The 27996-nt window shown below is 39.9% G+C and overlaps 1 protein-coding gene across 6 annotated transcripts in view; it reads right to left on the bottom strand.

Annotated features, from left to right (window-relative positions):
• Positions 1–27996, bottom strand: part of LOC121913690 (collagen alpha-1(XI) chain-like) — a 46016-nt gene that overhangs the window by 13092 nt on the left and 4928 nt on the right. For 5 of the 6 annotated variants that reach the window (XM_042436446.1, XM_042436456.1, XM_042436464.1 and 2 more), the window contains 40 exons: positions 15192–15359; positions 14725–14816; positions 14057–14178; positions 13747–13909; positions 12494–12619; positions 11226–11345; positions 10991–11119; positions 10800–10847; positions 9731–9772; positions 9502–9564; positions 9337–9411; positions 8689–8772; positions 8517–8573; positions 8303–8356; positions 8071–8124; positions 7862–7915; positions 7719–7772; positions 7580–7633; positions 7450–7494; positions 6588–6641; positions 5842–5886; positions 5710–5763; positions 5591–5635; positions 5462–5515; positions 5280–5324; positions 4992–5045; positions 4559–4603; positions 4258–4419; positions 4105–4158; positions 3946–3999; positions 3813–3857; positions 2637–2690; positions 2462–2506; positions 2309–2362; positions 1246–1299; positions 1002–1055; positions 789–896; positions 606–695; positions 467–520; positions 28–135 (listed from right to left, as the gene is read on the bottom strand). In XM_042436446.1, coding sequence (XP_042292380.1) covers positions 28–135; positions 467–520; positions 606–695; positions 789–896; positions 1002–1055; positions 1246–1299; positions 2309–2362; positions 2462–2506; positions 2637–2690; positions 3813–3857; positions 3946–3999; positions 4105–4158; positions 4258–4419; positions 4559–4603; positions 4992–5045; positions 5280–5324; positions 5462–5515; positions 5591–5635; positions 5710–5763; positions 5842–5886; positions 6588–6641; positions 7450–7494; positions 7580–7633; positions 7719–7772; positions 7862–7915; positions 8071–8124; positions 8303–8356; positions 8517–8573; positions 8689–8772; positions 9337–9411; positions 9502–9564; positions 9731–9772; positions 10800–10847; positions 10991–11119; positions 11226–11345; positions 12494–12619; positions 13747–13909; positions 14057–14178; positions 14725–14816; positions 15192–15359 — 2936 coding nt within the window. Of the gene's footprint in view, positions 1–27; positions 136–466; positions 521–605; positions 696–788; positions 897–1001; positions 1056–1245; positions 1300–2308; positions 2363–2461; positions 2507–2636; positions 2691–3812; positions 3858–3945; positions 4000–4104; positions 4159–4257; positions 4420–4558; positions 4604–4991; positions 5046–5279; positions 5325–5461; positions 5516–5590; positions 5636–5709; positions 5764–5841; positions 5887–6587; positions 6642–7449; positions 7495–7579; positions 7634–7718; positions 7773–7861; positions 7916–8070; positions 8125–8302; positions 8357–8516; positions 8574–8688; positions 8773–9336; positions 9412–9501; positions 9565–9730; positions 9773–10799; positions 10848–10990; positions 11120–11225; positions 11346–12493; positions 12620–13746; positions 13910–14056; positions 14179–14724; positions 14817–15191; positions 15360–27809; positions 27838–27996 lie in introns of those variants that run through there. The other variant, XM_042436480.1, reaches the window with a different exon arrangement.

Raw genomic sequence — 27996 nt, 5'->3', positions numbered from 1 at the left:
AAAGAAATATGAGCTAGATGTAATTACAGGCTCGCCCTTCTCTCCCATCGGTCCCGGTCCTCCAATCAATCCAGCCCGCCCAGGCTGTCCAATGGCACCAGCCGATCCTGGAGGACCTCTCTCACCTGTCGGCCCCTACAAACAGGAAGTATACCCTATTAAACTTCTCCACAAATAAAACTACTGAGGCAGTGAAGATTAAATATGGATGCATTAAAACTGCTGGAATCATTATAGTGTCTAACACTGGTTTCAATTTTAAGATCAATCAGAAAATGTTTTTGAAAAATGTAATTTTTTAATGTGGATTTCTTCAGAGGAAATAAGTTGATCATGGTTTAACTGGACTTGTTACAAAATTTATACACAGCTGTAGAAATATGCTTTCACTTCACAAATAAAAAACAGATTTTTGAAACATACTGGACATGAACTGCAGAAACAAAGGAGGTGTACAGTAACTCACTATGGCTCCTGGGGCTCCATTAGGTCCTGATCCACCTTTCAGACCAGGAGGTCCCTGCACAGATCACACATTACTTGTGCTATCTTATATTATTGAGAATATTAAGAAGTCAAGTCATTTCTATGGAGTTTGGTGTTACCATAATTCCAGGCGCTCCTCTGCTCCCTCTGAACCCTTTCAGTCCTGCAGGACCGTTCTTCCCAGATGTGCCGGGTAAACCTGGATCACCCTGAGGAGAAAAGAAAAACAACATGTACCATCAAAACACAAAAGATGACTTTGTGATGATGATGATCAGTGGAAACAGTGTGTGCAGACCCACCTTTCCACCTTCCTTCCCAGCAGATCCAGGTAAACCGTGCTCCCCAGGTCCACCTGGTGCCCCTGGGTGGCCTCGGTCCCCTGTTGGGCCAGGCTCACCTGATTTGCCCTGAAACACACACACAAGTGATCGGGTCAAATAGATCAATATAAATATGAAGAACAATGCAAGAGAAATATTACATTACAGAACATATTCACATGTTGTGCTCACCTGTGGCCCAACAACACCTGCAGGTCCTGGAGGTCCCGTCTTTCCTTGGAATCCCTGCAGGTACAGAGAGAAAATGTATGCTGATGTGAGTGTGTTTGTGTAGTGAAGACCATTTCTCTAAGCAAAAACGCAGTAAGACACTGATGACATGAAAGGTCACTGAGGCAAATTAGTGATTTCAAGCTATATAAATACACTTGACTTGACTTGACCTCTTATGAATTATGAATTTCTCCTCACTCACCGGCTCTCCTCTTTGACCTGGGTGACCTGGAAGTCCATCCTTCCCAGCTTGACCCTACATAAACATACATGCATGCACACGCACACACACACACACACCAAGATCAAAAGAGATATTAATGGGAGCTCAGGATAAAAACTGGCATTGAAAGCTCATGTTATGCCTTAGAAGTTAAAAATGAGGGAGCAAAAAAATGGCTGAATAATCACAAGTTTTTTTTTGACATTTCACCCTGCTTTTTTCATTGAGCTGTCAAATATTCACACATGACTGCAGAAATTGTCCCCTGCAGGCCACTGTAGGTGATTCTCAACATATTATTACATTTTTTTCCAGTGGATTCACAGCCAGGAAAATGTAACAATGCTGTCCAGAAACTGACAAGGTGTGACAGTTGATGGAGCACAAAATGTCAGCAGCACAACAAAACATCACCAAGTTATCAACAATAATCAATATTTAATTTCCCTCTCACTCCGCCTTTTAGACATAGGGTCATGGACTTGTTACCTTCTCCGGAAAAGGAGAGAATCAAATACTCCCTCAGCGGTCAATATCATCTGTTCGCTAAGGTTTGAAATGTTTAAAAATGTAAGATTGTGTTTTCACTGTGAAGGCTTGTAGATGATGCTTTTGCAATGGTAACATTTTATATCCATGGATTTGATTTGTTTTTGTTTTGTTCCTTTCTTAACTGAGTTTCTGGAAAAGTAATAATTTTGAAAAAGAAATCAATTGATCAATGGAAGATGGAATAGCTGATTTTCCAGCAGTGAGAAAGATGCATGGTGTATTAAAAATATCTTACAATATTCTTATTTATCTGAAAAAATATCTTTAGTGGTACAATACAACTGTAATATTTTACATTCCAATGATTTTACTCAGAAAAAGAAGAACAATTATCACATTAGGTGAGAACTGAGTTATTTATTTACTATTTATACAGTACATGTGGTCACAAATACAGATTATGACTAATGAATCAAATCTAAATTTGTGTGTACGTATGTGTGTGTGTGTGTATGTGTGTGCGTCTGTGAATTTATATTTTGTCACTCACAACTGATCCTTTAGGTCCTGGTTCTCCATTCCTTCCTTGCGGCCCTTGAGGTCCCTAAAAAAAACATAACCAGCCAATGTAACAGGGGAACAATCTGCCAATCAACTGATCAATCAATGAATTCACTGAATATTGTTACAGTGTCTACCTTACCCTATCTCCAGGAGATCCTGGGGGCCCATCGTGTCCTGAGGTGCCCTAAGAAAAAAGGGAAGGAGAACATAGAGGCAGTGATGAGTAGAAACCGTTGAAGCACAGCTAGTGGGTTAATCTTATTCGCCCATCAGTAATGACCGACTACTATTGGGTGAGAGGAGAGTCAGCTGACCTTTTCTCCTGGTTTCCCTGTAGGCCCTCTTGCCCCTCTGCCACCTCGTGCACCCTGATGTAGAGGAAACATGAGTGAGACCAAAACCAGGACAGCAATGAACTTTTACTGACCTGAGACAGCAGGTGTGGATCAATAGGAAGTTACTCTCAGTACAGTGAACGTACAGGTATTGATTAGGTTACTGGTGTGATAAATGCAGGGAAATAGATGAGCCAATGACCTGCAACATTGTGATTTTGCAGCTAACATCAACAACATATCTCCCTGAACTCAAGTAAACTGTGAAAAGTCTTGTAAAATGCCTTCACAATCATTACAAGCATTATATTTGTAGGTGTAGTGATGCTGAAGTGTAGTTACACTACATATTTCATATACTTATATACACATATACACTTCACACACACTCCATATTTCACACATTCATATTTCAAAAAATATCTAAAAAGCTATCTACTCCTCTACTGGCCAGTAAAATTTTGAGTACTGCATCATTTAAACTGGATAAAATTACAGTCATCATTTGACAATAGGGCTGGAACTGACAATTGTTTTCATTATTGATTCATCTGTTGATTAATCTGTTTCCTAAAGCACAAGGTGATGTCCTTAAATGTCTTCTTTTGTCCTGACCGACAGTCCTTACCCCATAGATATTTAGTTCATTATCATAGAGGACTAAAGAAACCAGAAAATGTTCACATTTGAGGAGTAAGAATCAGAGAATTTGGACATTTTTTCTTTTCTTTTCTCAAAATGATTAATCGATAATCAAAGTAGTAGACGATTAATTTGTCAACTATTGGATTAATCGTTGCAGCTCTATTTGACAACAACATGTCACACAAGTCCTTACTACACTGCCAAAGCCTCGTGGAAGCTGTAGCTGAATGCTGACAAAATGATCCTTTTATCTTTGTTAACATGACATGATAAAATTTTACTTGTCAGTACAGTAAAAGTGCAATTTAGCTCACAATATGGTCGGGCAAAATGTTGCAGCTTTTAAGAAATATCAATGAAAGAGTCTCTACAAGAAAACCATTGAGTTAAAAACACTAACGGATGGTTACAGTCAAACAACTTTGTCATTGTTACACTATTAAATGATCAGACTCACTGTGCAGTCTGTTACCTACGGTACTAGGAAATGTTTTGAGACACAGCACTCACATTTGGACCCCTCTGGCCTGCACTTCCTGGTTGTCCTGCAGGACCCTGAGTAAGAGCACACAAGAAAGGGCATTACAGGAAAAATCCTGATTTCCAAACGTAACATCATCACGATTTTAAATCTTATACTCACTTTCTTCCCTTTCTCTCCTGCAGTTCCCAGTGCACCAGTGAAGCCATCAGAGCCCTGGGAAAGAGGAAGGCACATACATTCACTTCATATTAATAAAATATCTACAACATCTATGTTTTTTTAACATTAATTAATTAATTCAATCATTTATTCTTTTACCTTTGGCCCTTGTCGCCCAGGATATCCTGGCAGCCCGGGAACTCCCAGTTTCCCCTGAAAAAGAGAGACAGTGTGACTCTTCTTGTAAAAGTTCACCATTTCTGATATTTTTTATAATTTTTTTGTACTTTACATGCTAACTCAGCACTATACCTTTTCTCCAGCAATGCCAGCAGGGCCAGTGTCTCCTTGAGGCCCCGTCTGGCCTTTGGGCCCCTCAGGCCCATCTTCTCCTCGGCCACCTGGAGCTCCGTTGTCCCCAAGGTCCCCCTTCCCTCCCATCTCCCCCTTGGCCCCTGGAAACCCGTCTTCTCCCTGCAGACAGGCGCAGAAAATCCAGTTTTATAGACAACATAAAAACACAGGTGGTAGTAAAAACACATAGCATGCATACTGTAGTTGATCTCCAGGGTAACATGACAGCCTGAATCTTGACGTTTTCTTCCTCTCTCACCTTCTCGCCTTTGCTTCCCTTTAATCCCCTGATTCCATCCGCTCCCTGTCACACAGGAAGAGAGACACAGCAAAACAGGAAGTCAACGACAAAATAGAACAAACAATACTACTTAGTATTCATGGCGTCTTCATGAGGTTGCACACATTTCAAACTGTTCATTTGCTTTGCCATTAAACCCGACTGTTGGCAGTGTAAAACAAACAGCTCAATACTTTGGCAAGAAGAAGGCTAGGTGGCGATGTCTGGGGAAAAAGTACACTTTTTACAAGGCATGGACAAAAACGTTATCCTTTTACTTTATTGAACTGGGTTTAAAAAGATTCCCTAAAACAATAGAGGACCACAAAATCCATTCCAGAAGAATGAATGCTCCAGAAGAACAAGTTGTGAGGTTATTACATAATTGCAAGAATATTTTTGCATTTCCTACCTTAACTCCTCGTTGTCCGGGGTATCCAACAGGCCCCTGCACTCCTGGTGGTCCCTACAAATTAACACACACACACATTAAAGGAATTATTACCTAAGGAACTAATTAACATATTATATTTTGCTTGAAAAATTACAAGTATATATGTGTTGGACTTTTTCTTGGCCGGTAGCACTCTTGGCAAGACAGGGAATAAGTGTATTTATTTAAGATGACTCATCCCTTATAGTTAACTATAACAAACGAAACACAGACACAGACAAAGACAGATCAATGAAACACACTCACCGGCAGTCCTTTTTCACCTGGAGCTCCTTCTCTTCCGGGGTGACCCTGTTGACAAGAGGGCATGTTGATATCAGCTGTTAGGCATGTAGTTGTGATGTTAAGGTAAGGATTAGGTGCTAGGGAATGCATTATGTCAATAAGAGTTCTCAGAAGTATTAAAGTACAAACATGCATTTGCTTACCGGAGGCCCGTCGTTTCCAGGTAAGCCCTGCATCCCTTTCTTCCCTTGAGGCCCCTATGAGACAAAAATCAGTGAATCAATCAAGCCTCCTGCACCCTAAGGTGTTAAATTCGACTAAAACTCTCTTACCTTCTCTCCTGGCAGCCCTACTAATCCCTGAGGACCAGGGAAACCCTGTAGGAGAGATGGAGCGTTAGTATTTCTCTGTGTGCATTTATGCTGTTGTGTTATTTTTATGTGTTTTGTACCAGGATTCCAGGGTTGCCTTGCTGTCCAGGTGCTCCAACATCTCCCGGGGGTCCCTGTTACAAACATAAAATTATGTCATGGTAACTAAACTGTCATCAGGCTCTGTTTTCTGCTTTCTGCACTATACTTACTATGTTTCCCTTAGAACCTTGGACACCATCAATTCCTCGAATGCCCTGTAGGTAAAGAGTGGAAGACGGTTATTGTATGACACACATCCTTTCTTCTGAGTACGTGACCGCACTCGTGTGGTTTTACATTTCCTGTCTGACTGAAGGGAAAAACAAAAAGTGGTGTGTATTACAGACTGTCTTTAAGGTTATAGAAAATTTCCTGAGGCATGTTACAGGAGACTTGTGGGACAACTGCTAAATGAAACTAAAAAATGATGAGCTACCCCGTGGATTTTGGCTATATCATCTCCATGCTTGAGGCGTTTAATGCTTAATTAACCAACAGCAAGCATTAATATGTAATTTAAACAAATGAACAAGTGCTTCCTCAGTGTGTTAACAGATGCTAACAAGTGTTAACTTGTGCTTCTACAACGTTATGTAAACTAGAAAGAAATCGCTTCAGGTGTTGATGTTGTATTTGGCAGAGTGACAAGTGACACAGAGAGATGAAAAATTACATTACATCATGTTGACAAATGGAGAACTATAATAACATTATAAGGCATTGTTATGCAGCATAATCTGATAGTGACACCACAGCTGGATTTATGTTGGTGGGGAAAAAAAACTCATTTTTGCTGCATGAATAAACACAGAGACGAGATAGCAGCATAATTACTTCTATCTTATGCCTTTTACTGTTGTAATGTGAGTTAAGCGGGAATGTTTCTGTGTGTAGAAAGTGGAAAGTTCACACTCACAGGCTGGCCTGGGGGTCCAGGACGACCTCTGGGGCCATTTAGACCTCTGGAACCCTGAAATACACATCACAGTTACATATAATGAAATATGATAACATGCAATTGACTGTGTTTGCTGTTATATTTTTGGGTTTCAGATCCTAAGAGTGAGGACATTTTTTGGAAAGTCTGAACATTTTGGCCAGTCCTCACTTCTTTAAAGAGTTGTTTGAGGATCAAGACTTAGTTTTAGGGTTAAGGTTATAATTTGGGTTTAGGTTAGAGGCTATGCGAGACCTCATAAGTATAGAAGTATAGTATGTGCATATTTCTCTTTGATAGGGTAAAAGACATAATTAAACAGAAAGCTAAATATATTTTGGACTCTATGAACATTAAAAGACATGTGAACTATTAAATTTTAACTCTTACTTGTTAATATAATAGTAGTGAATTTAAAGGGGTACTCCAGCTATTTAATATTATACTTCCATAAAGTTGGGGAACTCACAAGAGACTGAGATACCCTGACCTTTAGCCCCTGGCTCACACTCAAAAAATATAATAATAATAATAATAATAATAATAATAATAATAATGATAATAATAATAATAACAATAATAATAATAATAATAATAATAATAATAATAATAATAATAATAATAATAATAATAATAACATTTTAAATTATATTTACATGACTGTGAAACATCCACGTCATTAAAACTTCACAATCCCAGTTTGTAAAAGGTGCTTTCTGTTGTAAATTTGAAGTTTCAAGTCAGTTGTACTTAACATGACCAGTAAACTAACTTTCATGTAAAATCAGAGGAGTACTTTTAATAAGTAATTTTATATGTGTGTGTGTGTGTAAACACTCACAGCATCGCCTGGTTGTCCTCTTGGTCCAGGTGGCCCCTCAGAGCCCTGTGAATACACATACATTTAAAGCTACATTCAGAAACACAAACCTGCATCAAAATGAAAACCCACAACAAAAGTGACTTCTCACCTTTTCTCCTAGCTCTCCTGGCGGACCTACAGGGCCCGGCTTCCCCCTGTCCCCCTGAGATAATACACACATGGAAGTTAGTAATTGGTGAATTATCTGCTTAAAACCGCTCACTCACTGATTCGGTCAGTTCACTTACTTGATGTCCTTTGTTTCCAGGGAGACCGGGCAATCCATCAAACCCTCGATCCCCCTGAGAGAAACACAGAGATGAGTTCATATTTTAAGACGACAGAGCAGTCAGTAGTGAACAGTGTGAGCGTGACACCAACTCTTCCTCACCTTTGCTCCTGTCTCTCCTATTGCACCTCGACCCCCATCTGCACCCCCTCGACCCTAATGAACACACACACACACACAAAAGTTAGGAATGATAGATTCCTAACTGACATACTGTAAATATTTGAATTTATGAGTAAAGACTATTTTATGGTTATTCTGATTACATAAGATACATTTTATTGAGAAAAGAGTGCAGCAAACAGTCTCACCCTTTTTCCAATTCGTCCGTTCTGACCCGAGATACCTGGCAGTCCCGGAGGACCCTGGAGAGCAGGTGACAGTAGAGAGATAACGTTGAAAAAAAGGAGCAGAGAAACATGTGTGAGAAATGTTGGTGAAGCAGAAGAGTCCAGCTGGTTCTCCAGTGTTCTCCAGTGAGATCTATTGTTATCCAGGGGAGTGTGGTGCTGAGTGTGTTGCCATGACAACCGGCTAACTTACCGGTGGCCCCATCTCTCCACTGCTCCCCTTCAGCCCAGAGGGGCCTGGTGCACCCTGAGAAGAAAAAAAAAAGTTCAGTTGTTCAAATAAGTCTGCATTTTGATCCATTGTCTGCATGTGTGTGTGTGTGTGTGTGTGTGTGTGTGGATGTACTGTAGGAATCTACTTGATAAAAACCAAAAGAAAAAGAAAAAAAACATGTGATCTCACTCACCAGTGGTCCAGGTCTTCCCCTGAGGCCGAGCGGCCCCGGAGGTCCCTTCATAGCCAGCTAGAGCAGGAGGAAGAAGGGAGACGGAGGATTTAGACAGGAAATATTCATCCTCACTTACTTAACTTCTATGTGTTTTAGCTGTGTGACAGTGAGGTTTCAGATGTTTCTGTACCTTTGTCTGCTGCAAGATGGCCTGAGCCTGCGCCTCCTGCGCTGAAACCACAGTACCTGTCTTTGGATCCCCACCTGACTGAAACTACACACACACACACACACACACAAACACAAACACATTAGATGTTTTCAATTCAAACTCAATACCCCACCCAGTGGCCAATATGTGGCACTGCTACTTGACAAATTAGTGGGGAAACATGACAAATGCAGAAGCTTCTTTCACTGAATGGTTTGATGAGTATGGAAATTAAGTGAATTACATGTTATGGCCTTTACAGTCACCAGATCTCAACCCAAGTAAACACACAATTAAGTTTTCCTGAATTCAGTAGAACAATAGATCATGCCTCATGTCTCCTGACTACAGTGGACTGATTTGACACATAAACTGGACCTCACAAATACATCTCGTAACACTCTAAAGAGCTAAATTGAATGTTTGTTTGAAAATTTGATGTACAAAAGTCAAACAAATGGTTAATTTGTGTAACAATCCTGAGCCAGCCCATTTCTCAGATACGACATTCAAACATCCCTGTGTTCCTCGAGGCTCCTTTAAGGGTTAATAGGGACAAATAACTGCCAAAGCAACATCACTGCAGCTCGTAAGGCCGAAGGCAACACAGAAGTATCTTCATGTTACCGGGATGAGCATGATGTTTCCTGGGGGTCCTGGTATCCCATCAGCTCCATTAAGACCTGGCCGCCCTGGAGGGCCCTGAGAGGAGACAGAGGAGGACAGTAATGGTGAGATGCCAACTTGTGGTGGACTCAGTCACTCAGACAGAAAACAGAGAAGAGTCCTCACCAGCTCCCCGGGGTCTCCTCGAGGTCCCACTGGTCCTGTGATTCCAGGAGGTCCTGACTCTCCCTGAACACACATAGACAAAAACATAAACAGCCAGTTAAGACTGAGCTTCCATTTCCATATTAAATAAAAGTCATAGCCAGTTTCCCACATGCAAAACAGATTATTTACCTGAATATTGAGGAAAAAAATGTTTTTTGTTACATGTCAGAGAGCAAAAATCACTAACCTCAGGTCCTGGAAGCCCGTGTGATCCCACAATCTGTGTTCCCTGCAGAAATGTCACAGAAATTAACATTTACCTCAGTGTGGTGCCAATGCCATTCAATACCTGAGTTCCTGTACTGCTGACAAATACTGTCTTTTTGAGGCCAAAAACAGATAGTAATGTATAGCCAAAGATGTTTTGTTTAACATTAAAAATACATAATATATACAAACATGTTTGATAAGGATCTCCCCTTAATTAGGTTGTTAAAGAACTGTGAGCAAGATATGTACTGAGCAGGACATTTAACAGTTTAAAAGTGTATTTGTCAGTAGCTATGAGCAATATGGATATAATCATCTATCATTATATATTTAATTTCACATCAAAGTATCAATATATATCAAGATATGATACAGTCCATCTAATATACCCTGAGATATAAAAGGGATAGTTACCCTGGTATAAACACTGTGGCAAAACATATATTATCTTTGGCACATCTGTACAGCATTGTCTTATTCCTTATACAACTACACCAATACTGATATATTTGTGACAAGCTAATATCAGCCAGCTGATTTATCAGTACTTATTAGATTCAACCTACACCTCTTTCAACATTAAGTTGAGAAATGTAAACTGTTTTTTCTGCATAATCTCCTTTTCATTTAAAAAAATCCACTCAATGTATCAGTGCTTAACATCTTAACACGTACAAGTAGCCATACAAGAACTTTAGCCAAAGAAAATAGTCTGAAAAAGTCAAAAAATAACTTTATGATGTCCTGATTTATGTCAGGATAGATCTGGTCAACACCACAACCCAGCACAGGACAAGTGGTTATAGATGATGGACGGATGGTTGAAATTATTCTGATCAAAGAATAAGTAAACAAGACAAAGAATAATACCAAGCATTCGATGAATAGATGATACTTGACAGTTTTTTTAAATTTCAGCCAGAACTGAAAACATTTTGAGAAATAAATATCAAGCTCTAATGTGGTTTTGTGTGTGTGTGTGTGTGTGTGTGTGTATGTGTGTGTGTGTGTGTGTGTGTGTTTAAGCCGTTGTGTGTTTTCCTCACCACTCCCAAGTAGCCCGGCTCTCCCTTCTCTCCTTTCTCTGGTATATCCTAATGACAGGAAGTTGTAAAGAGATATGAATTAATTAATGTAGGTGAAAAAAAGGGACAGAGGTTTATTTTTCTGCTCTCTACAAAAGATCCATTCATGTAATCCTGAATAAAATCTTGGTGCATGATAGTTTGGATTGTACCTGTGTGTTAAGAGTGAAATCCTGTTCTCTCTCTGCCGGTCCGTAGCGCTCATCGTATTCTTCCTCGTACTCGTACTCGTTCACCTGGTCGTAATCAGTCGTGTTGTCGTAGTCTTCATACTCTACAATCTGTCCAACACACACACAAACAATAAACAAATAATGAGAGACAGGAATAGAAGAAACACAAACAGAGAGCTGAGCTTATGCTGCTGCTCTTTCTGCTGAGTCTCACCTCATACTCGGTGACATTAGGACCTGCAGTCACCGTGGAGACAGAGATGTCGTCAAAGAAGTCGCTGTAGTCGAACTCATCGAACTCTTCAACTATATGTTTCTTAGGTGCTCTCTCCACCTGAAGGCCATAAAAGAAATTGATGCATGATGGAAGCACATGTAACTCCGTAGATTATAGAAACACAGAACTTCCTAAAGTAAAGATATAAATGGAAGTTTTACGACATTAAGGATGCATACTGAGATATCAGATGCACTTCCTCTACCGTCCCTGTCTGGCTAAGTGCTCTGCTACATGAAAAATATCATGAAAAAGCCCAGAAATACTTGGCATGGCTCACACATGGCGTAGCTATGGTTGGCCTCAGTTTGGTGTTTATATTTTGGCTTCTTCAGTCTATCCATTTTAGCATGACGGCTTCATCGGTGTATCATTAGAATGCACAAGAGTGTCTAAATTCTATGTTTCCCATTGGCTTCTTCATTGCCACTACATTTATCGTGGTGTCATAATAAATAACTGAACACAGGAATCCTGGAGTGTTTCGAGCTGTGAGCCAGATGATAAATCAAACAGCAGCAGCAGCAGCAGCAGCGGAAGAGGATTTAAAACCTTTCCTGGGCGTGTGGAGCATTGGCACAAAGAACATGGCAAAGTGCATTGGACCACAAAACCTTGTTTTACCATGAGGGGCAAGAGATACAGAGAAATAGAGAAATGAAGCAAGAGAAGGAGTTGAGTTTGTGAGATATGAAATGGCCATTTGGAGGGGGGATGCTTCTAAAACCACGACTAGTGATAGATATTTATGAGTGTGTGTGTGTGTATGTGTGTGTGTGTGTGTGTGTGTGAGAGAGAGAGAGAGACAATAGATTCAATCCACACATGTAAATATTGGTGACAGCAGCCAAATAGCTGGCTAAATCCTTGAGAAGGATTTGTGTAAATACATGACTGAAAATAATTAAACCATTCATCTTTTTGTCATATCTGCCTTCATAAATTCCTGCAATATTTTTCCTTTTAGAATAGAAACCTCAGGGGCTCCTTCGCATTTTAAATGACAGTCTGGATTTACAACATTTAACACCTGAGAGGCCTCGCGGTGTGTGTTATGTGTGATTCGTGTTATGTGTGGAATGGACCTGGTAGACCGAATGACTTTAACTGGGTGGCTGACATGCTTTGCTCTTCTTGTCTTCATGTTAACCTGTCGTTCAACTCTCTCTCTGCTCTCTCTGATTGGCTGTTAGACGGGGACTTACTTCTTCAAGCTCCGATAATATGCTGTCGTAGGGCAGAGTCATAGAGTCACAGTCTGGGATGAAGTCCTGACAGTACATCTCTGCTGCTCTGGGGTCATCGACAATCAGCAGCTGCTGGATGTCTCCCTGCGTCACAAAACGACACACACAAACAAAACTGTAAAAATCTGTGACTCTACATTAGTGAAACCATATGATCACCAGGAACACACATGAAGTGTCGCCTCAAATTACGGATGTCATTAGTGGTCCTGACTGCAGAATATGTCATTAATTACACGAATGACATGTCACATGCATCTGTCTCCCATGTTTTTATCTTTGACAGTATGTGTCCATTTAGTCAGATCAAAGTAACTTAACAGACCGTTTTTATCGTTGCTCTGCAGTTAATCGTCTCCAGAGCTTTAGTCTCAAGTGGCGCCAGCACATTAAGCCCAAAGACAGACAAACTCTTTTCACCCTTTCTCTCTATTTTTACACATACGCACACATCCTCACACATGGAAGACTCCAAGCCAGACACGTTGTCCAGTTAAACAGATGGACCACCTGACATTACACAGAACACAAAGGTCAAAGTTCACACTTCAAGATCTGTCAAAGTCACCTCACATTGCTGCAGACATGAAGAAACAGAACTCATAAAAGTCTACAAAGCTACGGATTCGGAGAGGATTTTTCCAGGGCTTATTGTGAATAATGGGCAGGATATTGCGACTTTAAGTACAGTATGCATTCCTGTATATGCTACTGATAAGCTCAGCAAATAAATATTCATATTATAAGAAATCTACCTGTACTTATATTTGTCATGAGCATGCATTTAAATCCTCAGGCACTCTGGGTTTGGAGGAGTTGAAAAATGTGCAGTACATCCTCTCCGCCACAGGAGGGCAGTGTAGGGAGACAAGCCTGAAGGTTTATCCATTTGTTACCATTTGATGGATAATTCAAACAAGCAGCAACAGGCAGAGATACTTCCTTACCACAAACAAGGAATCTATTGTCTGTTCTTATTCGTTGTGTTTTCGGTATTTTTTTAGTGTTTAACCAAAACCACATAGACCACATTTTGACGCTTGGTGATGGTTTGGAGGTGATGATCCTGGTTCTTTCATTGAACATCTGCCACTATCTCTCTTTCACCTCAATACAGTTCATCTTTTGTTCTTAACTCACTCCATGTCTTACTACATCACATCCTCAGACAAACACACATATAAACAGATGCACAAATTTTATATTCCCACCTCAAACACGTCATCGTCCAGCAGGCGCGTTCCAAACACGGTAACCCCGTCGATGCTGACCTGGGGGTCATAACCTCTGAGCAGGTCCAGGGTGTCCAGCTTGACACAGTCCAGGTAGAGAGTCACTGACGGACCCTCCACACTGTAGGCCACTCTGTGCCACCTGGCAGTGATGAAAGAAGAAGTTTTTTTCCCCAGATGTTCTTTTTTAAGAGAAGCTTGTGTCTCAATGTTTTAATTATCACGTGACAGCAGTTCACAATTTTAAGTGTGTGTAACAGGTGCCTGTGTGTGTGTGTGTATTACCCACTTGCCATCAGCCAGGTTGATCTTTCTAAAGGTGGGGTAGAGTTCTGGAGGCGGCTGACCCTCGTGGTCTTCATACAGGAAGACAGGAGAGCGGCCAACCTCTATACCCAGCTGCTGTGTGCCCTGAGACACAGAGAGACAAAGGGAGGAGGGACAGAAACAGTGACAAAGGGACAGAAGTGATGAGGGGGAGTGAAATATATTAACACATTCCAGCCAGCATCCTGGCTAGGTTCTTCATATCTGGAGTAATTGCTAGTGAATGTGAATGGAAATCAATATTTAAATATAAATATAATATTATTGAGCACACTCAGAGATTTAGCAACATTATCATACTTATTTAACAAATATTTAAGATGATTAAGCAAAAAAAAAAACACAACATAATCCCGTTTTGAGGACAAACTGTGATGTGATGGATATTTTGTAGGGAGTGCAAGTCTGCTCTTTTAGGGCTTAGCAGTTTAGTATGGTGGATATTTAGCTTAATTATCTAATTAAACGCATGGATGGTAATGAAAATGTATGGTAGACGCAGAGAAAAGACTGAATAGGCCAAGTGGCAAACAGCAGAGTGGTTGAACAAACACTCAGCATGCTGTAGGCAATGTGAGAGTTTAGGATGAATATCTTGGTGTAGCTGTGATGTGCAGTTGTGATGCGTACCTGTGCGTCGTACAGGGAGAGGAGAAAGACCTGTGAGCCCTTTACAGCTCTAACTGTTGTCATCACTGAAAAGTCCACTGGGAATGGTGAATCTAGAGGGGATGCATACATATAAATTAGGGCACAAGCTCTCAGTGAGAAAACACACAAACATGAGAACACACACAGTGATACTGAGACTAGGGATGTGCAGAGGGCCCAGTATTTGTATTTGTATTTGTATTTGTTGAGGCAGCAAAATTATTTGTATTTGTGTTCAAATAAAAGTGGAAAGAGGCTTAAAAATCCTGTTTTTGTTTTTATTACACTTTTAATTTTAGATCTGCCAGATCATAGATGACTGTGCTGACTACTGAGCTAAAACTTTACTCATTGCCTCATTGCAGAGAGACCTCTACCTATTTATACACCCATAACACAGAGACAACACAGTAAGTAACGCGTAGAGAAGAACTCTTTTTATCTACCAGGGAAAAGCTGCTTGGTTGGAGCACTCAGTTGAATCTTCCTGTCGATCTTATAGGAGAGGTCCGTCTCCTCTCTGCTCTTCCTGCTGGTGCACAGTCCTGCCTCCAACGACACACCCTCCATGTCATCTGACAGCTCCAGGATCTTCAGGACATCAACGGGATCGGCTGCAAAAAGACAAGACACACTACGACTTAGAGGATTGGTGGGTTTGATGATGAGCTGATTTGAGGTTGCTCATCAAGTTGTTCACTGGCCAGCACCATTATTTGTGTGTATACTGAGCATTTAATTCAAGGTTTAAGCTATTGAAAGTGCAAAAAGCCAAGTTCCTATCCCTTTCAGACCCAAAAATGTCAATCTGATCCTGCACAGGTCTATCCAGAATCACACTTCAGCAAGCATAGTTTGTTCTGCCTCAGGCAGCGAGAGGCAGCAAAAAATGGTACTATCTGCGCTTGCTTGTGGCAACTACATCCTCCTTCATTTTCTGCTGCTGTTGCCACTGAGCTTCCTGATTCCCATTTTGATAGAGCCTTTAGTCAGCACAACCTCTGCGGCCTCCTCTCCCAGTGAAAACTCTACACAGAACCTGTAGGAGTGTGGGAGCACCTGGATCAACCTATCAGAGGCAGTTCTCCTTCTTCACGAAAGAGAAAACACAGAAAGATGCATTCACTCAACATGTTTATAGCCACACACAAACTGCATTCATATGAGAAATAACAGACATTTAAAAGCCTATGAGCAAAAATATGTTTTAAGTTGTCTGTCAAAGGCATTACTGGTTTGAGATAATCAAATAAACGGAGGGAGGGCTTTCAATAATTTTGGCTTGGCCACTGACAAAACTGTCACCATATGACTTTTTATTTGACTGAGGGATATACCACCAAGGGAACCAGAATATAGAGAGTAGCAGTAGTTAAGATATGGGGACAGGAGTTAATTTCTCCAGATTGAAGATTGAAGGTAATATTTTTGAGTTAAAACCTGAACTGTATGAAGTGTTTATCAGCATGTTTCAAACTATCACACTCATACCATGACCACTTATCCAAGAGTTAACTAGTAAAAAACATCACCTACTTTGCCTACTAATTCAGAACATTCAAAACTTTTTCAAGTCGTCCTATTAATTGTTCTTAAAGCTGTGCTAATCAATATTGTTTATAGTAACAACTGATCAAATGCTCCACAGAGTTTTTGAGCCTGAACCCCCAAATTTTTGTCAATTTACAACAGCACAAACAAAGACTTTCCCTGGCAAAAGTATAAATACATAAAACAAACTGACAAATTTCTATAAATGCACAAAATTTTTGTGTGATGTTACCTCTAAGACATGTGGGTTATGTTGGCCCTCTAATTAAGCTACATTGTAAACAAACTAATGAAATACTTTATCAGTCAGACCATGTGCTCTCTCCCTCTCTGTCTCTCTGTCTTTGTAGTACTTGTTGCAGAAACTTGGTGTAATCACATGAGAATGCCCAGCTTGGCACTGACAACGGTCTGCATCACAAAACAAAAACTAATACCAGGGGGCAACATGTGTTCTGACAATGATTCAGCCCTACAGCAACAAGCACACACAAAGAAACACGCAAAGTAAAAGGAGACGTTTGGAATTCAAAAGAAGTGGCCTGAGCTGTAGTTTAAACAGAAATGCATAACATATGCATGCACTCCTTCCCCTGAGCAGTGTGGACACAATGGTCACAAAGCTCTGTTGGATGGACTAAGCAGAAAAAGATGGGATGTAAAGGAGGAGACTGGAGGAGAGACAGGAGAGAAATGTGTAACATGTTAAAAGTGAAAAGGGAGAGAATGGGGTAAAGAGGGAAAATAGAGGAAATAATAGATGGTAGGGGAGAGGAGGGCATGCCTCTACTGGCGTGGCTCCTTTTCACACGTATTTCTGAGGCTTACGTAAGCTCTCCATCTGCCTCGCACTTTCAATACACACACACACACACGTGCATGTGTATGCACAGGAGAGGTTGGCACAGTGTCTGTGTCTGAACGCCAGATGTATTTGTTGCCCATTTTTTTCAGTTTGTCCGGCTGTTTGTCTGTCTGTCAGCCAGCCTGCCTGCTGGCTCTCTGTCAGCTTGTAACTTTGCCTTTCATGTGCTTGGCATTGTATTATTTACTGATATAGCTTTTACTGTGTTATAAACTTCCAGTGATATGGTACCCTGCTCATACTATTAAAAAAAATCATGATAGTGCCATTTTTGTTGCTTTGTTGGCTGAGAAACATCTGTGAGAAGTTGACACAAAACATAATTATAATGCAAAATAATTACCTTTCTTATAAAGGGTGAAGTTTGTTTTTGAGACTGCAACTGGGTGAGTGTTGTGGTATTGGACTGCATTACATTGAAAGGTGTGTTAATATTTTGTGCATTTCAGTTACGTATATAAAGGAGTAATAATATTAGAAAAGCTGTACAATATAATGCTTTTATATACACACACTACAGCCTCAAAAATTACCACAGAGCTGAGGTGGTGTTGAAAACCGTGCACTCAATGTGGTTACGTCATGTCCTGAGGTTTTAGATCAGAAGTGGGGAATTATAAATGTGTAAAATAAGTTTTTAAGAAATGCAGTGCAGTATTTAATTGTCATGGCAGTTTAAAGGTGCAGTGTGTAGAATTTAGTGGCATCTAGTGGAACAGACTTGGCAGAAATGGAATACAATATTCATAAGTATGTTTTAATTAGTGTATAATCACCTGAAAATAATAATTTTTGTGTTTTTGTTACCTTAGAATGAGCCCTTTATATCTACATAGGGAGCGGGTCCCTGTCCAGGAAGGCTGCCATGTTATACCGTCATGTTTTGTACAGTGGCCCAGAACGGACAAACCAAACTCTAGAGAGAGCCTTGCGCATTTTTCCCAAGTTTCATGGCCACCGTAGTTTCCCACCATAGGGGGGGGGTTATTGCAATCTGCAGCCTCCTACACACTGCACCTTTAAAGGAATTGTTTGACATGTCAGGAAATACACTTCTTCGCTTTTTTTGCAGAGAATTAGATGAGAAGATCGATACCACTCTCGTGTCTGTATGCTAAATACGAAGCTAGGGCCAGGACACTGTTAGCTTTAGTTTAGCATAAAGACTGTATACAGGAGAAAACCTCTAAAGTTCACTAATTAACATGTTATATGCTGTTTAATATGCAGAAAAACTGAAGTGTAAAAAGGCTAGCTAAACTAAATTAAATGGCTTCTGGTTGTAGCTGCAACAGGGTGAATAAGCCTATTTCCCAAAATGTCAAACTACTCCTTTAAAACCCTCCCACCCATTTTATTCTATATCAGAGGTCCAGATGTCTTTCCCAGTAAATACATTTTGAATGAACAATCATTCATGTGCAGATTACCAAACTGTGTACACAATTTATAAATCTGTGTGCTTGATTCATAAATCTGTGTGCATAAACTTTAATAGTATGTTTTTTGTACTCTATGACCCCTGGGGGACTCTGTAGAATTGCATTACAATATACAGTGGCAATATTTCTAAATGTTAGCATGACTAGCTGGTAGCAGACTCTTCTTAAAGCCACTTATAGGCTACAAGGTAGCTGCTGGTGTTCACACCCGTAGTCCCATAGTAAGACTTAAGGTGACTGCTCCAGACATCATAAGCAGTGCAGTACAAGAAGAGGGGCTTCAGTCAGTCGTACCGAGAAATGATCGGCAGAGCTGACATCTGAATGCAGCAGAGGACAAGACGAGACATGGAAGCTTTGCTCTTACTCTACATGCGCTTAAACACATCAGATGATGTTTCCCTATGCTGTTGGTGCATGAGTATGTCCAAGCACAAAACAACATCCACATGATGTACATGCATGCGCACACACATACATGCACACACATACATGCACACACACACTTACATGCACATACACACACACACACATGCACAACCATACACACAGAGTACGTATACTGTGTTGTATATACACAAGGAGGTGTTCTGGTCTCCATCAGTTGCTGCTGTTATCCTGAGGGGCACCATGATCAACATGCACACACATGCAGAGTATGTCAAATGTAAGCCTCAACATAAAGCAGAGCGACTATAGTTTGAACAGACAGATGCACAACAAGAATGAACTATTCAACTATAACGCTGAGATAGATATAGTAACAGATCTTTGCAATTACTTTGAGGAGTACAACTTTATCACAACTGATAGAAATTATGAGCAAAGCTGAAAAAATAAGACCCAACTTGTAATAAATCATAATTAAAATATTAACTCTCAGCTTTAAGGATCTTTGAAGGTGTTTAGTTCATATTGGATGAACAGAGCAGGATTTATAGCCATTTTTATGCACAGTCCCCAAAGTTTAGAACAATACATCAAGTCAATGATCCTAAACATATAAAGGCAACCAAAAGGTTTTTATGACCAAGCAGTAAAATGTTATTGCTCAGCCAACTCATTCACCTGACCCCGAATCCAACTGATTATGTGGTTTTCCTGCTGAAGAACCAGCCTAAGGGCAAAAACTGAAAAAACCTATTAAACATTATGACTGTTCTAGGTTATGTTTACTTGGCAATAATCAATATTTTCATATTACCAATGGATATACCAATATATACCAATTTATCTGAGATAGGGATATATCAGCTCTAACTTGTACCCACAGAGAATTATCACCTGACTCTTTTTTCACTGAGCTCTATCTCTTTACGGAGCTTTATAGCATCCTTCAATCAATTGTTAATTGGCTTTTATAAGTGGTGCTCCCATCAGCATTGTTTTTGGCTGCAGCAGACAGATGTTTGCTCTAAAAACCCACCGTACACTACCTACCCAAACATGGTGAACATAGTGGAGCATTTAGCAACCAGATATTTCCCTCATGAGTTGGTGGAGACCAAAAACAGAGCTAAAAACAGAGTGAATAGTGGACTTACATTCGCTAGGTAGCCAGAAACACGACTCCAAATTAATTCTAATGTTGCTCTGTATCTAAATGATGTGTAAATATGCAGCTGTTTGCAAGCAACAGATAACATGTCAGTGTTTTTTTATGGCTTGTTCTGCTGCCCCAAAAAGTGGCCAAAAAAAGCAGTAATTTGAGGTTTTACTTGTCCAGTTAATCTTTGTGTCCTAAAACTGGGGGACTGTGTATATAAAATTCCAACACGTAAAAAGTTATATCTATAAAATCTAAAAAAAGCTACATCTTAAAAAGCTAAAAGGCAGCACTTTAACCTGGTTTAACATTGTTTCATTTCAGATCCAATGTGCTGGAGGAAAGCCAAGACAACGCTACTTTCTGAATGCACATTCGATAGATAGATTCATAGAAAACACACGTGGAGCATTGAATGAAGCAGACTCACAGACAAAAACAACACTCTCACTGACACACACACACACACACACACACACACACACACACACACACAGACAACTTAACGGGTACCATATTGCAAAGACTATGGATTTTCTGGAAACCAGATGTGTGTGTGTGTGTGTGTGTGTGTGTGTGTGTGTGTGTGTGTGTGTGTGTGTGTGTGTGTGTGTGTGTGTGTGTGTGTATGTGTGTGTGTGTGTGTGAGTGAGGACTTGTTAGGTATTTTTTTTGATGTGTGGTTGTTTTTTGTGTTCATGTGGGATTGTGTGTGTGTTTGTGATTAGTCTGTCATTATCTAAGTAGTGGTGAAGAATGCAATAACACGCCTTTATTCAGAAACAAAAAACTAATGTTTAGTCAAGACTCCTACACACACACACACACACACACACACAGGGGTTCAAATCCCCCACAGAGTATTTGCCCTAAGAGCCTGTCATTACACTCCTTTACCTCTTTTACTCTTTCTCCTGCTCGCTCTCTCTTTATGCTGCTTTTATCGAAGGTCTCTCTTGAACATCTGACATGGCTCTCGTCAGAGACTAAACCAAGCGAATGATAAAAAGGGGGAGATGAAAAGCAGAGAGAAGAAGAGACAAGAAGGAGAGAAAGAGTGCAGAGGGAAGAATAGGATGGAGGGACCATATGTTTTCCTTCTTCCAAGTTCAGCTGTCTCAAGAAACACACTGGATAGTCTCTCCTGCTGTCTGATTCACACACAATAGTCTGTGACACACACACATTTACTTAGATGAATACTTAATATCAGCGACAGAGAAAGAGAATAAGAAGCCTGCATACTGACAGACATGTGCTCCTTATTTCCTTCTAGGAATCTGTGGCACTCGTGTGGAAATCACAGCTCATCTCAAGTCTCAACATCTCAGTCATAATCTTTTCTCCTCTTGATCCAAAGGAAAGATAGACAGCTTCACATACATTCCAACAAAGCTACTCTTCCTCTAAAACACAGATCAAAGACTACATCAATATTTGTCAGTCAGAGGGCTCCAAAACTTCTTAGACAGCTTCACATTGCTTTTTGTGGCAGTGTGCTCTATTATTTTTGGATGTTGCATCATACAGTGACTTTGATTTTTGAGATCAAAGAGCGAGTGTATTTTCAGACATAAAAAACAGTTATAACCTACTACGTCAGGGTGTTAAGTCTGACAAAATTATATAAATTACATTAAAGCTATTGTAATTGTCATCTCCATTTTAATGGTGCTTCATGTTCTTTTTGTTCTGCATGACATGTTTGATATATAACAGAAATTAGAAGTTTACAAGCCAGCAAATCATGCATCAAGTGGTGACTTTACTTGATCAATGAAATGAGTTCTGAAAGCAACACATTACGTTCTGTGTCAAGTTAGCTTCATCACATACAGTGCAGAGCTGGATGAGTTGTTTTAACTGATTGCGAGCTCAACATCAAGCAAACAGCCAATCATACGCTGCAAAGATGCACCCCTGCTATTAATAATTTTCGTGCTTGTAGTGGCTGATGACAACAATTATCTTAGGTATGTTTTGCAGGTAGCCAAAAAGTTAATGTCTTGCTTCACCATGGTTGCACCTGAGTGAATGTATCAAAGTAAAACAGTGCAGAATGTTATATAATCATTTGAAACACTGAGCATTACCGTTAATAAAATAGAGAAGTGTTGACTGACACAAAGCCAGATGGTCCTTTTGGTTCCTTCTGGAAACAATCAAAGAAATAACAAAAGAACCAACTAAAGCCATTCACATGGCTGAGCTGTCCAGTTAAATCACTTGCTCACTACATCAAATGATAACTGCTGCTTCGATGTTATTTTTTGCTGCCAATGGCCATTTTCTGGTTAGTGGCTGTCACTTTATTACAAGCTGAAAAAAACGCCCAGATGACAGTTAATTTGAGACAATTCATGTATTATTAGTTAACTGATTACCACATCTATGATTTAACAGGCTTTTGTATGAGTCAGTTCTGTCACATATGTTTTGCTCTGTTCACTCTATTCCCACTTCCCCGCTTCTCTGATTGAGCAGGGAATCACTGGACATTAAACCAGAGTCCACTCTATTTGGAGTAAACTGGGACAAAAATGATTGAATCCAAATTATAGTAAGGAACAATACTATACAGAAACAAGACTAGAATCTATAGCAGCGCTTGCAAACCGGTATCACACCAAAGCATGTAATACACCTGCTGGTCCACCGTGTCAGTGTCACGTTTTGCCTCACTTAGGTGTGAAAAGTACACATGTGTATGTTAGGAGCACTTTCTAATATAGCGCCTCTATCAGCATTTGTCTGTGCTTTCCAAAACTGTTACAAATCATTGTTAAAAAATAACAATGTTTTATGGTGTGACACCGCTGTGGTTAATGTCTGGTTAGATTTAGGCACAAAAAACACTTGGTTCGGGTTAGGGAAAGATCACGGTTTGGGTTAAAATGATCACTTGAAACATGGTTGTAAGTTAAAGTTACTGCCTTAAAGTTACGCAACCTTCATCGTCATGGCAACAGTAAACACCATGACAATTGTAGTTATGGTTTTTGAAAAACTGTCCCCACTTGTGATCTCATCTATCTAGCCATTCACCCAACCCACCTCCTCTTAATAAGGATATTTGTCACCTTATACAGACGTCATCTGAACTGCACTATTTCTCCGGGTTATAATTACAACCGCTAGTTGGAGTTGTTGGCGTTGAGTATAGACACATGTACTTTTCACACCTGGGTGAGGCAAAACATGACACTGACAATGTATCCTCTAGTGGATCGGCGGGTGAATTACACACTTCGGCGTGTTACTGGGCTGATAATTCCACCATGAAAACATGTCCAATCTTAAAATACTGATGTTTGGCAAGTAAAGAGATAAGATGGTGAATATAGGGGTGACAGAGGGATGCTAATATTGGCACCAAAACCAACTATAATATAGGACTAATTAAAATGCTGACATGATGATGGCGCTAGATGAAAAGTGAATTATTGGATTGTTGCATCGATGCTTTGCTTCTTCGTGTTGCTCTCAATCATTTTTACAAGCTGATTTTGTTGCTTCTATATCATTTTGGTGTATTACTTTTTTTACTCTTACTTCTTAAGCTGTCCCTTTATTGGTTATGGAACATCTTGCCCATTACTGCAGCTGAAAATTAGCCAGCTGGCTAACACTAGCACATTTGCAGAAATACTGATTTATGTGCATTGTTCTTCTAAATAAAGAAAAAAAATAAATGGATCCCCAAAGATGTTGCATTTCATGAGGAGAGCATAAATTTAATGGCAATCCATTTAATGGTTGTCAAGGCATTCAACTAATAAAACAAAAATGTCATCCTCATGATGGTGCTGGGGGGGAAAGGTCAGAAGGTCACCAAAGTCAGTGGAATTCATTCTCTGAAAACCACCAATGTCCGCACAAACTTTCATGGAAATCCATCCTTTAGTTGTTGAGATTTTCAGTTTGGACCAAAGTGGCGGACCAACCAACCGATCATCCAACAGACTGACAGACACCAGTATTTCTAGAACCACGGCGCTAGAGTTTCTAAAAATCGTTTGATAAATGGCACTAACTCCAATTTAAATGCTCTTGCTGCATGACTTTATTATTGTTACAAGTGCAAGGGGTTATCATTGCCAAAAAGAGCTTATACATGCAGCACTACTTTTTCCATTCAGACACATTAAGTATCCCAACACACACTGTGGACAAAGAAAATTAAGGGCAACTGAACCATAAAAGTACAATGGAAAAAGCACCGTTGCCAACATATTTTAGGAGCTCAAATCTCTTGCCTACATGTCATTATCAGGTTGTCACCTTCACACATTCCATAGTGCTCTAACTGTCTGACCTAAAAACCTACTCTAAACAGCTCTGCACAAACTGTCAAGTACAAAGACCCCTCTCATCCATCACTGCACAAAAACTTTTCCAGATCTCTCATTTGGACGCAGTAAACAAGCAGCTTAAAACAAGTTGTTTAGGTAAGCTGAGGAAAGCATTATCCCCTCTGCTACAATACAACCCGACAATAAAGGGTTATTTTCTTTCACCTGCATTTTGTTCTTTCCTATATACACTAGCACTATGCTTCTTTCTTTATGCCACTGACACAGACATGAATGTGATGGTTATGGAGAGAAACATATTTGTTCAATTACTGAAAAATATACAATCAAATCAAGATTCTGCCTCCACTGTGTACTTATAGTTGCTTATAGAAACTAGCCTATCTAATTGCTTGAGGGAGAATTTAGAGAACTGCTTGTTGGAAAACATTTAAAGATCCAACTCTTTCAAAAACATATGCACCATAAACAATGTATGTCAGTAATATTTATCTAAAGGGGAGTGGGAGCTCAACATTTGGCCACTAACACCACAGGTATTTGGGTTAAATATATGGTAGTGGCGCACTTCCATTTTGATTTTGCATTTAATCAAACAGGGCTGTCGCGGTGTTTCAACTCAAGGTTTACTTACAAGCTCCTGCAGAGCTATCAACTGCATCTCACAGTCTTCACCAGTGAAAACCTAAGCTGACTTGTGCTTGTGGGTGGGAATCCGTTGAGGGATCATGTTGCTGTCGTTGCTCTACACACATTACAGTCCTTTTCTGGCAGGTAAAAAAAAGGTGAGGCACGTGGGTGTCAACGCCATCCCAAGGTCAACAGTGGAATTATTAGTGACAAAAGTCAACAGCACAGAGGAGTTGGCCATTTCAAAGTGGGGAGAAAAAGTTAGGAAATGTCATAAAATATAAGCTGAATCCATACTACATCGCACGTGGTAGAAAAATGCTCCTGCACCGCTCTGCTATGGGTTGAAAATCTCTATCATATTGCGCCTCTGGCCACATCCCAATCAATGATGTCACAGCAGGTGTTTCCTATCAGCTGTCAAATCAAAAACACCTGCTGTTACATCACTGATTGGGGTGTGACCAGAAGCGCACCGTTCTTTACATTTTCAACCTATACAGACCGATCAATGCAGACAGAGGTTTTACTTTATGCCATTCAATGTTGCACTGAGGATAAAAATGTAAAGCTCTGTTGTTGTTGATTCCAGACAGAACTAGAGGTAACACATGTTGGGGAATTCAGCCAGGTATCTTCTACTTAATAACATGTGTCCATCTGGCAGAGAGCTTCAATGGATAAATCTTAAACCAAGATTCTCACCGAGCGGTGCTGATATTACTTTTCACTGCACTACATGACCATCACATTACTGGGAAGGATTCGCACATTGCCCTAAGCATAAACTGTGACCTGCAGAATCATCAAATATGAACATAAATGTATAGGAGACTGGGCTGCTGATTTAATCTTGACAGTTGTAGTTCTGGATGCAACTAGTTCAGAATGTAGCAGGAGGGCTTTAAACCAAACAAATGTGGGTTTATCTACCTTAAATTGGCTAACAGATGATTTTAGAATCTGTTTTTTTGGATCCTGAATACTTTGAATACTTTGAAAGTAATAAATAGTTTAGGTCAAGCTTACAGCTACCTGAACGTACAAGTTACACACAGACAGTGAGCCAGGAAAGTGACTGAAACACCTGAGGCCAGACTGTGACATGCTTGACCGTAACTTCACCACATTGCTCAAACGTCTATGATCATAATTCACAACCAACCCCGCTGACAGCCAGGTGTGTGACCGCAGTTGACAGTAAGCAAAATATTACAAGTGACGTGTAACTGAAGACAGTTAAATAATTGGTGTTATGCAACAGTTTGTCCAATAGCTGAAGAGAAATATAAGAGTAAGAGTAAGTATGTGCGTTTGCAAATCTGTCTTTCTCTTTACCAGGAGGGTTATTTACGAATATATTCTTACAAGGACATCCTCTGTAACCACCAGGTGTGAGAGACCCTACAGCGTTCACACCCTGCCCTAGTTTGACCCCTGATGACCCTAAAGGTCCAGAGGTCACATTAGTCACTTCAGTAATGACCTTCACAGACAGACTGATGGAGAAATGGCTCATGAGGTTTGACCAAGTATGTGTCTCTGTTACTACATGATATAGTGTGATAATATTTCAAAGAGTTTAACAACCTCTCAAAAACCATCTTCATTTTGTTTTCACTGTTCTAAATCTAAGTTTTCTATATATTATTGAAACATGTTAATATTAACTGTAATCAATAGTTGACAGTAGGGCTGAATGATGATGATGATATTAGAGAGAATTATAATTTTTACATCATTATTCTCATTTTCATTGAAAAACATTAAAATGATTATGGTGTGATTTTTGCAGGGATCTGTACCAAATGAAGATGTTTTCTTAAGTCTGCATAACATGATGTGTAGGCCAGGACATCTCTGCAGCACGACAATATTTAATTTAAAATGGTATTTTGACACACATTTCGCCTTTAACAAATATTGCGCCTCCTGCAATCTGAAAATTGCACTAGGCAATATTGTGACACCAATAAAGTTTCAAATTGTTCAGCTCTAGCTGACAAGCACATTTTTTTATCATCAGTACAAAGCCAGATTATTAATAAGGACTGAATGGCTTGTGGGACATAACATAAATACTTTTTGGCTTTCTCAGCATATTCTCAGACGGAGCAGGTGGAGGCAACATGGTGGAGTCTTTGCCAAGTCTTTCACATCAAACTGCTGATGTTGTCCTGAAAAATGCCAGTGGATGTTGACTTGTAAATAAAACAGCTGTTAAATGAGAAAAAATGCAGATGTAATGAAGTTAAGATGAAGGAGTGGATTAAAGGCTTTTCTTTGTTTTTTGGCACACTTACATAGAGGCTGTTGATGATGTGGGCCTGTGACGCCCATTGAGGTATTATATATGATTGACTAAACAACCTCACCTCTGTGTCCATTTAGTAGCTGTTCTGGAGCTTTCGATCATATCGCATTATCTTTGTTGGCAGATCTATACTAGAGGTGAGATAGTTTTGACAACTCTTCCCAAGGTCAAGAATGAACTCTGAAGCTCAACTTTTAAAGGAACAGTTGGACATTTTGGGAAATTTGCTTATTTGCTTGCTTGCTGAGAGTTATTTTCCGAGTAAGCAGGAATTTTCTGAGCCTGGCTAAGAAACAGTCTGGCACATAACCCCTTGTAACAACTCAACATGTCGTTTTTGTACAAACAAGATATAACGTGTTAATTAGTGAGTTTTAGAGTGATAGTAGGCAGATTGTGTTACCTTTGTACAGAGCCAGGCTAGCTGTTTCCCCCTGCCTCCAGTCTCTGTGCTAAGCTAAGCTAAGCAGCTGTTGGCTCCAGCTTCATATGTATCATATAAACATAAGAGTGGTATCAATCAAAAGCCAAAAAGCCTACATCCAAACATGTTTAAAGGACCGGTGTGTAAGATTTAGTGGCACATAGCA

This window comes from Thunnus maccoyii, chromosome 2 (assembly GCF_910596095.1).
Source record: "Thunnus maccoyii chromosome 2, fThuMac1.1, whole genome shotgun sequence".
NCBI lineage: Eukaryota > Metazoa > Chordata > Actinopteri > Scombriformes > Scombridae > Thunnus > Thunnus maccoyii.
This window is presented reverse-complemented; position numbering and strand designations above follow the sequence as displayed.